Source organism: Sipha flava, unplaced genomic scaffold, assembly GCF_003268045.1.
Source record: "Sipha flava isolate LNK unplaced genomic scaffold, YSA_version1 101_pilon_pilon, whole genome shotgun sequence".
Classification (NCBI taxonomy): Eukaryota; Metazoa; Arthropoda; class Insecta; order Hemiptera; family Aphididae; genus Sipha; species Sipha flava.
Window position 1 is genome coordinate 135,485 of NW_020271715.1, and position 18,563 is coordinate 154,047.

Below are 18,563 nucleotides of genomic sequence, written 5' to 3' on the forward strand. Positions count from 1 at the left end.
TATATATTTCAATATTTAAAATAAAACGAGATAACCCTTACATTTTTTTAATGCTTATTCATTAAATTTTCTTAAATGGATTATGTTTTTACCTGATATTTATTATTCAACAAAGAATTCTCATCATCATCATTTCTCAAGATGAATTCAAAATAGCCATACTGAAATAATTTTTTTATTTAACTATTTAATGAATATTTACACATCATAAATATTTTAAAATAAATAACGTTTCAATTAAATCAATCTATAAAAAATATAAAATTCTCAAAGTCGAGTTTGAACTAAATCTTAAAATTATATTAACTATTATTTAATAATAACATATATAGGCATATAAAGTAAGATAATTACCGTTTTATGGAATATATACTTAAGTATATATATATATATATATATATATATATAGTATGTATAAAAATTTAATTCTATAAGTAAAATATTGCTTTACAAATACACATAAATCTAAACAATTGCAATGATTTCAAAGATAATTTTCTCGAAGAGAAGGAGTAAAATTGTTGCTTATATCTTGTTGAAAATTAGACAATTGGAGACTACTACAACCATTTCAATGAAACTAATTAATTTATCTTACTATTGTCGAAAATAGTTTGTTCAAGATTATTTCCGAAAAAAAATTGTATTTTGCTTTTTTTATTAGAATCATATGTTTCTTTGAAAATAAAAATATTTACACAAATTAAAGGAAACATTATGTTATACGAGTGTATTTAGTTTCAAAAGTATTAATAGATTGTCAGGAAATATTATAAATTGGTAAAATCATCAGCATTTTAAAAATAATATACATATATTATATATACTTAGGATACACTACCAAATAATTTTAAACTTATTTTAACTCTAATTGTTTATACTAAAATTATAACCGAAACTGTATTATGAATATGAAATTTTAGGATCTACTAATGATCAGAAATTTATATAAGAGTATAATTATATAATTATTAATATTATTAATTATATTATTATTAATTATATTTATTATAATATTATTATTAAATTAAAAATCCAATTTAAAATGATATTGAATACATAAATGAAAAGTACACAACTGCCAATCACTTATATAAACCAAATTGATTACAAATATGAAATTTATTGTCAATGTTGAGCGTGAAAAAAATTTTTGACAAGTACATGAAACTTAAAATTAAAATGTGTTAATTACAATTATATAAAGCCATAATAAATTTGAATAGCTATAATAATTATAGAGGTGTATGAGAACGTGTTATGGAATTAAAAAAAGGGGAGGTTTTATTATTATTATGATTATACGATTGTTATTACGTAGAGTAATATTCTGAATATTTTTTTACGTGGATACCGACCATTTTACATAATATAGTTACTCTACAACTTTATAGTCCTATAAAATAATAGAATAGAATAGATTTTATAGGATTCCACCTAAAGTAGTACTTTGTATCAATAACCCAAGATAATATTTTTTCACGGTATTGGTTTGAGGTGAAACAAAATAAAAAAAAAATAGAAATTAAATATGATAATCGTACGAGCATAGTACGAATGATAATATTTACGTTGTTTTCTTCATCGACAACGAAGGACTGTGTTGCTGTTTTAGTCGTGTGACCGTGTGGCCGCCGAGATGGTCCTTTTATGCACACCAGGGTTATTTACTCTTATTTAGTTGCACTCCACGCTTTCGTCGGATCACGGTAATAAATCAACGAGGCCCTAAACCGGAGAGGAGAAGGTTCCATTTAAAAGAGTCGAGTCTTAAAGAGAAATTATGAGTTCAAGTGCGTATGTTGACGCTGTAGTATTTATTAAACATTCTTGTATACGGTCCTATTATATTATGCGCATTCACTAAATATTACCCCCTGTAAATGTGTAAATAGAGTTTTTGAAACAAAAAAAAAACGATTATAAATTTACGGAAATATATTTTGTTATTCGTACCAAACATTTGTACCAACTCAATTTTCCAGAGCACTCAGTATTCACATAATATTAAAACTGTATTGTTGAAGTTGCATACGGAATCTCATTTGACCGGTATGTGGTGTCAACTATAAAAATTACGATTTTTTGATTAGTTACTAAAATATATTCTCACTATGTCCCAATAAATAGGGAATGTAGATAAACCGGGTGAAAGAAAATGAATGAATTACACCGTTTTCATCGGTCATGACTTGATTTTGACTATAAGTAATTTGTCTAAGCTGTTCTGCCACAAAAAAAAAAAAAAGATTAATAAAACATTCTAAATTATTTTAAAGCACATACCACATTTTCCTAGTAATTCTTAACACAATTGACAAATGTCTAAAATTACAGTCAACTAATATAAAGTTAGTTTCTGGTCCCTAAATTACAATCGCTACCATTATTCACACATGTATTGGATTGTGGCCAATTGTATATACTTTCTTACAACACACCCTACAATTAACTAGTCAACCAATAAATCTAACACTGATGGTCTCGAAGGGCAACATGGAACTAAAATAAGTCTAATGAATTAATGATTATTTCAAATTATATATAAGTATAATAGATTCCAAAATTAAAGGTTACTTTCAATGATCTTATTTTCTAGTACTCTTCAACGAATATATATTTAGAATAAACAATTTATACCTAGAGTACATGATAGTTGATAAGTTATAATATACTAAATTATTATATGTGTATTTAACTAATTTTAATATTTACATGCTTTTTCAAAAAAAAAATGCCGTCTCTTCATTTTGATTAATATTCTAGTACTTTATGTACCTATAGTATACAGTGAAGTATACAGAATGTATGTATAGTGATTTTAAGAGCTATAAAATACATTAAAAAATTGACCATATTTTATTTTTTACAATTTTATAATCCTTTTTTCTCACCACTCAGGGGTAGTTTTATGTAAGTCCTTTTATATATTTTTATTGTGAGTATTTTTATTTATTAATTTCAGCGCATATACGGGTTTAGGTACAAACATGCACGACAAAAAAACCGTCGATGTTATGGCATTGGGATACTCTGAATACGTGTACATAACTGTGCCATGGGAACGGATGAGCGGTTGTGTACCATATCCCGGATACAGGTAATCAGTGATACAATTAAAATCCCTCCCTTCCCTGTAACCGCCATACGAGTACTGTTTGATTTGGAACTGGAGAAGAGATTGACGCGTGCGACCATACCGAAATCAGTGATTGAAGCCCTTAAAACTATTAATTTTCGTCCTTTTCGATCATCCACACACCTCTCACAAGGACCGCGAACCGATTTAGAATTATTGACGGGCTGATTCCCAAGAGTATTAAATGTGTAGAGACGGATCTAGAATCACTGACAATGACTGCTGATTGCAGTACGAACCAATAGGATACAGAAATAGGTTTTAAAAGTGCGAAAAGTTTTGACAGAAGAAAAATAACGGAAACAAACGAATTTTGGTAAATATTGCAGGACTACATGGAGAAACTATTGCTGATTTTCAATAAGACGAATTTTAGCAACCAACAAAAAATTCTAAATTAAATTTGTATTAGAAAAGGTTCTTTCATAAATCATTCCTGCAGAAATGTCAAAGTATACGAAAAAATAAAAATAACGTCAAATTCCCAATTCCTTACATCATGAGTACATGTATACATATACATATTTATATACTACTCAACTTGCCCATCACCAATCTACAGACAAATACCTAAATTGAGATAGACAGATAAGGGTAAATTGTTCTGCTCGTCGATTCGCGATTATGTATTAATAATGTAGTTTCATACGTTCAATATTATCCCATCAGTGGGACAAAAAATTACGATAATATATTATCGTCATAATGATTTTGGTGTGTATTGGAAATAAAATGCGAGTTTCAATCGTGCGAGGACAATGTTTCGATCACACAATTCAGTGCATTTATCATCGAATAACGCACATCGCAAGAATGTTTATTATTTTCAAAAAGTGTAGACGTGGTTTCTAAAATGTCAAGTTTTTTTTTTTATATTTCTTTTCAAGTGCATCAAAGGTCCCAAGTAATGAAAAAATAGCAAGAAAAAACAATAATCGTGCTTGTGTAACATAGTCTGCGCGTAAAGTCACACGTATACACATAACAGACAACTGTAACACAAACGGTTATATTAAATAAAACGACAACGTTTGTCAAACGCAACTCAAAATCACAAAAAGTAAGAAATTTAGTAATTCTGGCTTAGATGTTTTACCTAACCCACCATTATTTTTTTTGTTACGTTTGTCTTCAAATTTACCTAAAAGTTTTTATTTTTTTAGAATGTTGTGTAACAAAAATCATACATCGACGTTTTGGACAAATCTACTACGTTCATTCTAAAACAGAGGTTAATTGAAATACATTTTTCTTCTCTTATTATGAATATATTATTAAAATATTATTTTTGAATAATATTTTACATTTTAAAACGTAAACGTAAATTATTTTAATAGTAATTGTTTTTAATTTTCATATAACCTAATAAAAAATTAACTCATTTGCTAAAAATAATTCACAATTATTGTCTTCGCTGTTAAAAAAAACCTTTCGCGATCAATATACTAACAATTTTATTAGTCATATTACGTTACCTATACGGTTTATTGTATTTCTAATTTTTTATTATTATACTTAACATTATAAATACTATGCACTCGAACGCCTCATTTTGATTTCGTATATTTTATAAACCGTGCGAATGATTTACGGTAATATATCCATGCGCACCATTTGAAACAATAATGATTTCGTTGTTTTCATTAATATACCGCGGACTGCGCGTGTACAGCTTGCCGTATATAGACATACATATTGAAGTGAAAATCAAAAGTCTGGTTTGCATCAACAAAAATTCTTCGATGTATAAAAATAAAACCCAGTGTATAATATACAGTATAATATAGGCATATTATACTTATACTACATAATAATAACGTATGCGAGTATTGTAAACATCCATTTGTTTATTTTTTATTATCGTTAGTAAATAAAATATTGTACGGCGCTACACATGAAACTTCGAAAATCTATCACAATACATACGAGGGTTTTTACACGCATATAGATGCCAATATCGGAGTGTATGGTAATTTGTTACGACACACGCCTTTAAGGACTCTAAATTTATGAAAATAATATACAAAGACAACCCTTTTGGGCAAATCTGAGCGAAACCGACATAACACTCCAATGGACGAAAAAGCGATGTTCAGAATAACATATCTATTATAATAATATACATATTGAAAAGTGTAAACCGTACATTAAAAAAATATATACATATATATGTAATAATAAAAAGTAACGTGTTGATAAAATATTTTGATTATAATATGCATAGGGTTTATACAAGGTTTATTTTATAGTGACAAATACAAGATTAATCTTAATTATTCATACATCTATTACTATTTTCCACTCTTCACGGAATATACTTATATTTCAATGTTTAGAAAATATACTACAAATATATAAATTTAAAACCAACGAGTAAATGTTGAGTTTATCAAATTTCTAAATTGTTAATCAGAACAAAATAACAATTATAAATATACATAACTCCAATAGAATGACCGAGTATTAAACAATGTACTGTGTACATAACTAATATTATTTTCCAAATAAACTCATTCAATACGATTAAAAAAATATTTTCAATACAATTTTTTAGCGATGAAGTAATCAAGTTATTATAATAATATATTGGTCATGATTTACTAAAACGAGATCCAGCAATAATTAAAAATAAACATAATACTTGACAGCGATATATCATACAATAAACAAGTGTCGGATAGATCTTATGATTAACTAATGATTTTACATCCGTTATCCACAAACAATTTTAAATTTTTGCATAAATAATATTTATAATAACTCAAAAAAAAAAAAAATTAAAATACAATGAGCATTAATAAATAAAACAAATTATTGATGAGTTAAACATCATAAAATAAAAATAAACACAGTAATAATGCCGAGCGGTTATTCAATATTAAATAAAATAATAATAATAAACTTTAATAATATTACTTTTATTTTGAATTTTCTTATTAAACATATTATAATAAGTATTATATAATGAACAAGGAAATTTAAACCAGCAAAAAGTGGACAGATACCCAGACCATTAAATTAACTTAATTAATTTTTGTCCATAAACGAATCCTAAACCGTTGAGTCTACAGAAACCGGAGGGCAGTAATTTATATTTTACTGTAAAAACATCATAGTAGTAGAATAACCTAGATTAGCATGATTGATTTTTTCTGGACTATATCAACAACCCATTTATTTAAAATGAATATACAAATATTTAAATCCTATTAATACATTTAATGAGCTTTATCCAAAGAAAAAATAAAATGCGTTTTTAAATGGGTTATGGGTAAATTACGTATCCGTAAAATAAAAACATATATGTACGAGTATAGTTACTAAATATATGTTAAGTACATAAAAACAACAACGACCAATGAATTTATGAAATTACACGAAACGAAATTTCGCCATTGTTAAATTTTGTACTACGTAAGAATACCTCCAAGAAACCCTATATTCATAATATTATGTAAAACCTTTTTTGTATAAAATATGCCAAAACAAAAATAAAAAGTCCAATAGAGTTTATTTAAATTCAAAGTCAACTTTTCACTCGCATTAATGGGAAAACTTGCAAGTAAAATAAAATAATACGACGCACTCAAAGAAAAACTATAGTCGAATAAAAACAATATCAGAGGACAAAGACATCCGTCAACTGGCCATTTGGAAGCTTCCATTCATAATGAAGTATCAGAGTACCTATATGTATATAATATGATATTCTGTATGAGGTCAAAATTCTCAAAGCACAGAAGCAAATGGATGGCAAAATAATCGATCTCCGAACAGTAGTATTCTTTTATTCGTCGCGAACAATAATATCACATATCTAAAACACGTGACCCACGACATTAATGTAACGAAGGTTCTCAAAGAACTATATATATATACAAGTATACCAAGCGGCCTAGGGCTACTTAAATAATTGTCTTGCACATGTACATCCGAAATTCCCCAGGATTAATGAAATTAAAATGTTTTTGAACAGAAAAGTGCAGTTCGAAATATTTATTATTTGGTATGATACGATGAATTAATATATATGTAAAAAAACAAATAATAGTATATTATATAAGTATGGATGATTATTAAATAAGTTGTACTATAAATGTTCGCACTATCACGTGTTGAAAACCACAACGTCCCCGTATATATGAAGGAGCTCTGCAGCTAATAAATTCGTATATCATATTTATACGTGATTCGAGTGATATATTAATACAATAGCACTATATAATCGATATTCTTGAACTTTTGTGTGTGTGTGTGTGTGTGTGTGTGTGTGTGTGTGTGTGTGTGTGTGTGTGTGTGTGTGTGTGTGTGTGTGTGTAAGTCGTACGTATGATTAAAAATCTTCGTATTGTCGTCAACATACATATCCAAAATACATGTGCTACAGTGGGCACGCAAAACTCGACCTGAGGGCTGTCAGATTTTTGCGGATTCGACACGCACGGATTGGACCCTCATCGACGACGGTCATCAATGAAGACGGTAGCCACATAATACGTTCGGAGGGCGACCAGCTCTTGTGGTCCTGTTAATTCGTCTTGCAGTGAATAACACGCGTTATAATACAATACAGTACTCGTAGATACGTTTATATTATAAATCACTGGAGAGAACATTTTTCGACGTATGGCGCCCGACCACGTGAGTATACCTAACTGTCCATTTTCGATTTTCGCTATCCAAACTCGACATCGAATATTCTCAGTCACACACGCTTTTCGTTACAATGACCCGATGTATAGGTGCACGCCAGATGCCGTCCGTCGCCGCTTGCATTTCTATTGTCACGCCGCTTATACGCCTATACATATATAATTGGCATATTCGGGACGACGGAAAGAAGCGGTGGCAAGGGATGATATATTCAGCGGTGTGCAGGGGATACATTTAAGTATATATATAAATGTGTGTGTATATGTATGTGTGTGTGTGCGTGTGTGTGTACCGTGTGTACTGTGTGTATATCGTATAGGTGTAAGCCCATCGAGGGGTTGATCGACGGTGGAGTTCGGAGAGGAGAACGCTGTACGAACAGAGAACAAAAAAAAAAAAAACAAAAAACCGATACTGACAAAAAGAAACATTCGCCCCAATCATCATATAAGTGTACACATAATAGTGTATATATTCTCTCGCGTACACACGCGGTGTGCCAGTGTACAGTTTGTGTGTTTGACAACAAACTCACCGACGACGCCACACCATTAACGATGTCGTCTCGTGGTATATGCGTTGTCGTCCGCGGAGGGAACGCGGGTACGAGTGGATTTTTTTTGTCCGACCGGTTTTTATTGATTTCCATCATAACAATAATAATAATATACGGGTCACGCATGTGAGTTGATCAAATAATAAATATACGTGAGTATATTCAAGAGAGAGAGAGAGAGAGAGTAAGCGTATACGTGCAGAACTGATCGTGTATTCTCACCTAAAGTAACATAACTTTCTTCCTCTCTATTAATCCCCTATCAGTCTCTCCCTCTCTCTCTCTCTCTCTCTCTCCTCTCTCTATTTCAGGGATATGATAATGAACGCGTTATGTGATGTAACTATGAACGAGGAAAAGGGGAATGAAGGTTTAGTCTGTTAGGAAGGAGTGGGTTGTTTTGATTTCGGACGATGTCTTTCACGGACCATAAAACATGTAGGTCGGTGGGGAGCTCGATAGAGGAGGTAACGGCGATTAATCAAAAAACGCCCAGGGCATTTGCCAAAATCCTGGGGGGCTCTTTTTTCCTGATTTGCATCCCATTTTATATTTTCATTCAGATAGACAACGAAGAACCGTGTGCGCGAAGTCATTTTTTTTTTTTATTATTACTATTATTATTGACGATCAGATAACACGTACCGCGTGAAAACCACAACAACTGTAAATAGTACATTTTTGAACGGAGATTTTTGAGGCTCGATGTTGAAAACTGTTAGTGATTCGATAAGTAACCATTGGTAAAGTATGGAGGAAATAAATAACTGACAGCTAAAATATTTCTAAAACTACAGCCACTTTTTAATTACAACATCCAGTTATATTAAATAATTTTAATCCCATAAAATGCCTACCATATTAATTAAAATGGTTATGAGAAAATTGTATATGTCAAAATACAGCAGTTATGCAGAGTTACTATTATTATTGAAAAATTAAAAATCGAACTAAAACAGCAATAACTATAAATGTTTCTAAATTGATAATTTCAACCTTTTTCTTTCTTAAAGATTAAATTATATCAGTACTATGAGTTCACACAAAATAACTTCGATTAAATGTGTTGACACATTATATAAATGAGAATTTAAAGATTTTTTCGCGCGATAATAGAAACAAATAAAAATTAATTAAAACGGAACGAAACAAGATTAAAACGCCCAACGCCCCGAAACATGAGTTATATATGTGTGTATAAAGTGACGTGACTTGGTATTACATTTTTTGTAAGAATAAATTCCGCGTGTTTTCTCGCCCAATATTAAACATATAATAAGTAAAAATCAAACCAACAATAATGTCGAAATACAATATATTACGTTGTAATATAATATTATAATGTTTAACAACAATACGCGATTTCGACGATCATTACAGTGAGTATTATCGACGTGATTCACAGATTTACCGTCTATATACGGACGTATCTAATTGTCCTATCAATCATAAGACAGATTTCATAAATCATGTACGCACACCAAATACGAACGAATACATACGAAAGCCGGTACATATTTACACGCGGATACTTGTACATGCGCATCGGTACCATGGTGCATTAACGTTTCAAATTTCAACGCCGGCAAACATTAATAATAATCTTAGCCGAGATTATGATCGTGGCACACTGAAGCCAAGGATGCGCGCGAGTATTGTCTTGCGCATTGCATATTATAATAATATAGGAAGAGCAAGTCATTTTCGACTATAGACTAAAATACTAGTTGCGTACAAGCATGCAGACAATCGCGAGTGGTGTCGTAATACCGGTCGATCACCACCGTAATAATTGGTGGCTATTGTTTGAGCAGCGCTTCGATCCTACGAGTGTCCGCAAGACTCAAAGTTCAAAAACCCTGACGTGAAGGGTAAAAAACCATTTGTCCTGCCATTATCATCATCAGCCGCTGGGACCTACTTACATTCAGTTGCGTTGTACGCGCAGTAATCGGGAGAAGCTAGAAGGGTAGAAGTCCTGCGAAGATTCGGAAGGACAGAATCTATCCACCTTATTATTGATATATTTACTCTTTGGCACATTTCAGGGGATTTTTCCTTTTATTACCACGAATGGAAAGCGATGCAATAAAACAGTATTACGATTTCAATGTATTAAATATTTACATATCAATTGATGGTCATCGGCGGAATATCGATTCGCAAACAAGGAGCTTTAACAGGATGCGTGAAAAAACCAAATTCATACGCAGACGATTCCTATAAAAAGTGAACGTTCGTATGATATTCTTACCCGTATCGTCCCACGGACAGTACCAAAGCGGTCGAGTCAACAACTGGTACGGTGTTCGATAGGACTGCAGGAGTAAGTATATCACACCCCGAAAGATATGATTCAAACTTCAAATTATTTAAGATTATAAATACAACGCGCTTGTTTCTTCGAGACAACGTGATAGTACAAATATGCGCTCTCTACGACACGGCAAGCAATACGTGCCAATGGAAAAGTAATCAAGGCCCGTGGTAAATTATTTAAAGAGGTACAACTTATTTTTATTGTTGTTGTTCGGACGGGGGTAGGTGAGAACAATTGTGATGGAATACTTGATAGAAAAATATTAAAAAAACGTCCCAATTATTTGGGCGCCACTAGATGTGCCATAGCGATGTGTCATTATCATGCGCGTTACACATCGCATCACTCGGTAATAATGGTCTAAGAAGCGGCGTGACACGGCGACGGGGAAACGGACGTACGCGTAAGCCACGGACGACCGCAGCAGTAGCAGTCAAGGTCGCCGGCCACGCATACCGGACGTGCATCGAGCGCAACATACAGCCACTGCACTTCGTCGGGTTAAAATAACAATCGTCGCGCGTGGACAAAAAAAAAAAAAAAAACGGCACTTACCGGGAGGGCACAAGCACTGTGCAGACGTCGCGTCCCGCTTGTTCCTGAGCGGCTGCAGGTCTAGTCCTTTGACCGTAATGCCGGACGGACCGTCGGCCAGCTGCCGCTGCATGGAGGCCACCGCGGCTTCCAGATCGGCCACTCGGCGTTCCATAGTGCCGTGCACGTGCCACACGTACACCACGACCGTCAGGCACAACGCCGCGGCCCCGGTCCACCGGGCGACCGCGGACGCTCGCCGGACCGCCGCTGTCTGCTGTCGTTCGACCGTAGTGCCGGCCGCCATGTGCGCTGCAGCAGGACTCCCGAACGGTTTTGTCGTCGTCGTCGTCGTCCTCGTGGTGTTGATAGTTGTCGTCGTCGTCGATTACACGCCTATCCTTTTCTTATCCTTCGCGTCCGTTCTTCACACTACCCGTGCTCTCGCCACGCCGTTAAGTGATCTGCTGGAAGTTCCCGCGGGATCCTACCACCGACACCGGTTCGAACATTTTAACAGATATTATAATATTATATAATATATCGATATCGATATCGAACGAAAACCGATATAAATATCACGCGATTCACTACAACGCGTTGTTATGGGGGTCGTGCGATGCGCGCTCGCTATCTGTCGCCGCCTTTGACGCAGAGACGATTAAACGGATGAAAAAAAAAATACGAGTCAAAAAAATAAAAATAATATAAAAATAATAAAAATGTAATCGAATCGTAATATATTATGAGAAAGTTTCGTAAAAGTCGCACTGCCGTGAAAATTATAAAAATATTAACACCATGCGTGCACGTAGAATACGTAAAACACGACGGTGGCGACACGATGTAATAGAAACGAGCACGATGCACTGACGAACAGGTACGGCGTGCGAGTACTGACTGAAGAAGAGTGGCGGCGGCAGCGGTCGGTCGGTCTTCTCGGATGCCGCCGTTGGCCATGCGACGGTGGGGGCACGAGGGTCGGCTCGGGGGGTGGGGCCCGGAGCGACCGCCGCCGCAGCCCGACGACCGTGTGAGGTGAGCGCGTAAAACATATTATAATTTTTCGGGGAGGGGGGAGGGAGAAAAAAAAGTGAAAAAAATAAGGGAAAAAAATTCTACTTTTCGACTCGAGAGGGTTGTACATCGCATAGCGTACGCGTACGGGCACATATGTACACACACTTTTGCGCAGAAACTCGTACGTACGGGCACGAGTTGGTCGTCGCACGCGCGCGCCAATATATTACGTACCATTATCAATACTTATATTGTGTACCGTTATCGTAATAACGCGCCGTGAACGACACGCGCGTGTGCTTACCTCACCTTATGTGTGTACACACACACATGCGTTTATGTATTGTAATAAAATTCGAACGGGTCCCTCCGGGGACGGTCGTCCTTAGTAAACGAGTGCACGTCAACCGCAGGACCGCAGTGGCTGGTGAGGCGTGGGGGTGAGACGAAGAAATCAGTTGCCATTCAATGATCTCTTCGAGTTCCGCACCCCGCAGCCGAGACCAATTGCTGCAACCCATGTCACGCAGAAGCTACCCCCTCGTGTGTCGCGTGCGAACAAAAAACGTCAACCATGGAAATATTATTGTCGCGAAAACCGTCGGCGGCGCGCAAACTCGCGATGATTTCCCAGGTGATCGCATCGCCGACCGCGTAACACGCCACTGCGTGTAGATGTGCATAGATACATGCGCGGACGAGAAAGACACTTTCCTGCGATGACATGATTCCAGGGGAGGTGTTGAAACCTTCATACACGGTAAAACGGGGAACCGAGCCATCTCCCCATCGTCCTTCTAGACCACGGATCACTGTTATACGCGATTCCCTTCCCGCATACTTTTTAACGTATTAGTATATTATACTATATTATTTAAACGTATTTTATAATGTGCACATCGTATCAACGTTGCATCAACTACATAATTGCACGGCTTATTCTAAGGATTTTTATCTACTGTCCAAATACACTGAAAAGTTTGTTTCATGAAATTTATTTGGATTATAATAATTACCCCCTCCTCAAATAAATTGTGTATTGATATTTTAGAATTTTGACTATCGCGTGTTATAATATTAAAAAATAATACGGATCTTTTCCGTTATACGTATACCACTATTTAAATTTAAATTTCATAGATTAATCAATCGTCGGAGCAGCAAAGATTGTAAACTTACATAATTATTACTCATTAGGTACTAAGTTAGGTTTATAAATTTTAAATACTCAGTAGAAATTCAATCATTCTATAAGGAAAATTATATTTTTGTAAGGTACCCAGATTCATAAAGTTAACTGTCCTTTTGATTTTTCCTACTACTCTACTTGGGTTGCACTGCCCGTTAGAATAAGACCGGCATCATTGTATTTTACTCGCGTAATTAATACTCGGAATTTATAGTTCAACAGTACATTGAACTCGTGTGGCCCTTCAAGTGTTATGTAACAATAATTATTACTAACAATACCGCTTAAAAGTATTATGACAAGTTATTAAAATTAGTTTTTATTTATTTTAAGGCGATTGTGGTTTTTTGGTTAGTTTAGAGATTCGATTCCGTTTTTAGACAAAAACGAATTACAATATTAATCTCCATGCCCTAAATTATGACTTGAAGCCCATAGGTTAATACGTCTGATTCGATCAATTGGTAACACGTGAAATTATCTTTCATGACAAACGCCCAAACACAACCTCATTCAATATAACGCGATTTTTCTGATAGGTCAATGTGACAATATGTATTGTCTATATTTGTCAAGACACAATTTTATAACTCATTCAAGGCTCCGTCGTTCGGCCAAGTGACATATCTAACGACTTTGCAATTTAGTCTTTCAAACTCAAAGGCCACACTATACACACCTGTATACCTACGTCTTTTTCTTTTGATTTTATTTGGTGACATTTTTTTCCTACCGAATCAATTTTAGGAAAACCACCCAGATAAATCTGCCTCCTCATACCTAATCTTAATCGCATACAATTACATTCTTGACTGTATACAAACACTTACAAATTTTAAATTTATTCCTCTGGAAAGTGTTGAATAAAAAATCATCCAAAAACTTTTATAACGATTTTCCTTTTTTCCTTGATATAACATTTCGTTAAATATCTTTATCTGAAAAACATATTTTTGAAATACATAAATAATAAATACAGATCACGCGGAAAACTAATGAATTATAATTTATAAGTACATTAATTATAGACTTATAAATGTTAGTATACGTTTTGAAATTGCGCCATATAATTATGAATCAATGTACCCATATAATTTACCCTATTAAATGACCAGTTTCAGCCACAAGCCACATTCAGCAAAATAATATTAATTTTTATCAATCGAAATTGATTCATCTCGTCCGCGCGATGATGAGATTGCACAAACGTAATCAATCGTTCTGATTTAGGTTACTGTAAATCATAAAACATAATATTGTATTATGCCATAAATAATCGCATCATCACATTAATTTTATTTATATACAATCATATTAATAAATTTAAGCTAATAAATATATATAAATAAATATAATATATGTGCAAAAGTAATAATAATTTTTATTTCCGCGTTTTTCTTAGAGTAAATAATATACGTAATAATTTATTTATTTTACTGAATTGTTAATACTTAACAAACTTAAGTGTCAATTACGATTGGACGTATCATTTATTACTGATCTTCGATAAGATTCATACTACTTAAATGCATTATTTTTTTTTTTTTAATACATTTCACGTGTTATTTGAACATTATAGAGAGCTAAAAAAAGAACGTAGTATTAATATAATTTCCAAATGCCATTTAACGATTTTCTTAAAATCCGTTTATTTAGGTATCGAAAAAACAATCAAAACAATTAAATAATCTTAATTATCTAATATATGCATTCAACAACTATATTTTGCAACGTGTCCCTGTGTTTTATAGTAAATAGGGTCAGCAATATCACGAAAACCGATACTCTTATACTACGTATTGTATGATGGTTATTCGAAAAGATATCTGATAACTTCAAAACATAAATTAATTAATACGAAATTACAGAATTTATAAATTGAGTTTCAATGTCACAATATGTATGCACGTATTTGTCACTAAGCCACTAGATAAAGTCGTTTAGAAATCATCCTGTACACACTATAACACTGATGTATAATAGCGCATGTGTGTGTATATATATGTATAAATATACAAGTGTGACAGTAATGCTTCTTTTTATTTGGTTTTTGTCGGAAACAGATAAAGACAGTATGGGTTATGATGGTCGTTTTAGCTGATAAATAAATTGGGTACACTAAATCCGAGATCATAATAAATAAACAATATTATACTTTATTATTTTATCAAATATAATATAAAATTAAATTAAAATACAATTTTCCATAGTTTAATTTCCCTCGTACTTAAATATTTTTGATTCGCACAGTCCTAAGATAATATATATTTTCAAATAACAATATCATTGTAATATGATTAATTTTAATACGTAATTCTTAATGATGTAATACGGGTTTTCAACATTTTTTTGTATACAATTTTTTTTTTAAGTGCTGTAATATAATTATTGATTTTTACGATTTATACCACGCTGTGGGCCAATGATTTATTTAAAATAATTATTTCTTTACATATGCAATCTCGTGGCCATTATCAGTATAATATACACTATAATAATCGGAACTAAATTTTTCAACCGCAGAAAATGGTAATGTTTTTCGTGTGAACCCCATATTTACTTCCACATTATAAATCAATTTAAAATTGTATAGCCACGATACATAATTAAATATAAATATTTGTATTCAACAGAGATATAACGACTATGTTGTTATTTGCATACACTGCAACTATACAGCGAGGGTAAATAAAATCGCGTATCTGAGTACATAAGGCACTTGAATATCTAGCACTTCTACTCATAAGTATTATTACAATTTAAACAGTTAAATATTAGTGAAGGGGGGCTATACAATATAAAGGAACTCTAAACTATTATGTGTTTGATGCAAAAGTTTAATACCTATCGTATGATTTGAGTTTTTTACACCATCATCGTCTCGAAAATATGAACCGTAATTATGTATATAATAATAATATGTTCCTCGTAGAACGATCAATACATACTTATAGGTAATTTAACTATTTCAAGTAATTTTATCCTAACGTTATTATTTCTATCTATCTATCATCTCTTGTATTTCAATATTTTATTGTTCTCATGACGATTACAATTTACGCCTTTAAAATTAACACCTATAAACTTAACCGCTATCAACACTTATTCTGCTATGTCAAATAAACTATAATTATGATAATTGTATATATTAATATGTAGATGTATCATCAAAATCGTGTATTTTTTATTAAACATTTAATAAACAGTTATTGTATGTGAAAGAAAAAACTGAAAGATAATTCATAGTATATGTGTTTACTCAAATAACCAAACCACCCACCTTTTCTTATCATTGAACACGTTGTAGTATCAGATACAATAAATGATCAAAACTTCTAGCAATATTATTTATTAAAGTTCTGTAATTAGATAATGTTACAGAGTTTTCATATCTGAAAATATTAGATTTTTCAGTTAAAAATTAATTACGACGATTATTCAATGTCTAATTTGAAGAACTGAATACGTTATAATTTAGTTTTTAAATTCCAATATTTCTTATTAAAACCGCGATGCTAAACTAACTGAGAGATATACAAAACATTTGTATAGCATTCCAATGGGTTGATATCACATCGCTTGGTATATATTTAGTAGTAAAATATGTAACTATTGTAACTGCAATGACTTTTATTAATTATATTATAAAACATACACGCATACAAAGTGTTTCTATGAAGTACTCAATGAAGTGTTATTTTTATTAAACAGACTAATTTATACCGAGTTTTGAAGATTTCATTACGTCTAATAATATTAATTTGATTATTATTCGACACATCATTTAATGAACACATAAAAATATATAGGTACCTTTATTGTTTACGCTAAACGATTTATTCATTTACTAGTATTTATTTTCATTTGCTTAAATTATTTTGTACTCAACCTGGCTGCATAATTTTTACATCCGATACATGTATAATGCATAGTTGTATAGAGTAGTATCGAATATTTGACTTTCTCTTTATTTAAGCGGACTATAGTTATCTATAAATGCAAAAAAAACGTTGCTTACATGTTCTAATAAAATAAATTTTGATTTTCTGTGTTCTTCATATTCATTATACGAGTATAACATATAATTATTTGTAAACAAATACAGTCGATTATATTCTTGACATACATAATAAATCTATACTGAATGAATCTAAATGTTCTTTTTCAAAAATATCAATAATATGAACTGGTATGATAATATGAATATTAAACAAACATAAAATCAAACAAATTACGCAATACATAAAATTGATGATTAACGGTTTTCAATAAAATAATTTTAAAAGAAATTATATTCCATCTACATTTGAAAATATTCATACGGATGACGTAAAAATACCTTTTTTATTCGATTTAATGTTTTAAGATAGTTGGCTTACTTTTAACTAAAAACATATAACAGTATAATGCCTTTATTAATTTGATTTAAACAAATTTAAGAGGTATGTTTATTCAATTAAAATGTATTAGTTTCAAAAACCGGACCATCGTGAACGCCCGACGTTGTAATTCAATATTTATATGTCCTTCACTTGGTAATGGTCACTATATCACTCCGTATCTGTACACAATTTGCTGTCAACTATATAACACAACTAGTCGTCGAGTGGATATCGAATTTAATATTGCAATCAAAGATCCTAATCAATTAGATTTTACGTGTACAAGTATACCGTAATATTATTCATGTAAATGAAACCTATTCGATAATTATCATCGTAACAATATCTTTTGAACTATCCTGATAGATTGAATAAATATTGTAAACCGCGATCTGCATATTATTATTTCTTAACCGTTAATGCTAGTTTTTTTTTATTCTATACATAAACCGTGGAAAACTATAAATGAACATTCAAGACTCGATAAAATAAAATGTTAATAAAAATCAATTACAATACCTCTAGAACTGTCTTTCGTTTATCTTTTTTTGAATGCTAATGGCTTTAAAAAAAAAAATAACCAAAGTACTTGATATTATTTTTTTAAATTTATTATAATAAAAATAATAATGCAAACATGCAAACGATGCAAACTCACGGATCTAAAAATTACCATCACTTTTTCTTTAGAAATTATAAAAAAAGAACGACTTCCTGTGCGTTTTACGTGACTAGGTGAATAATATATAAATATATATTTATATAATTTA

General features: G+C 32.0%; 1 protein-coding gene across 3 annotated transcripts in view; it reads right to left on the reverse strand.

Annotated features, from left to right (window-relative positions):
- Nucleotides 1–12,120, reverse strand: part of LOC112681176 (collagen alpha chain CG42342) — a 106,841-nt gene extending 94,721 nt beyond the window's left edge. Inside the window, exon 1 of one of the 3 annotated variants that reach the window (XM_025551439.1) lies at nt 11,224–12,120. In XM_025551439.1, coding sequence (XP_025407224.1) covers nt 11,224–11,509 — 286 coding nt within the window. In that variant the 5' untranslated portion in view covers nt 11,510–12,120. The remainder of the gene's footprint in view (nt 1–11,223) is intronic. The other 2 variants (XM_025551452.1, XM_025551446.1) reach the window with 2 other exon arrangements.
- Between the last annotated feature and the right edge of the window lie 6,443 nt (nt 12,121–18,563).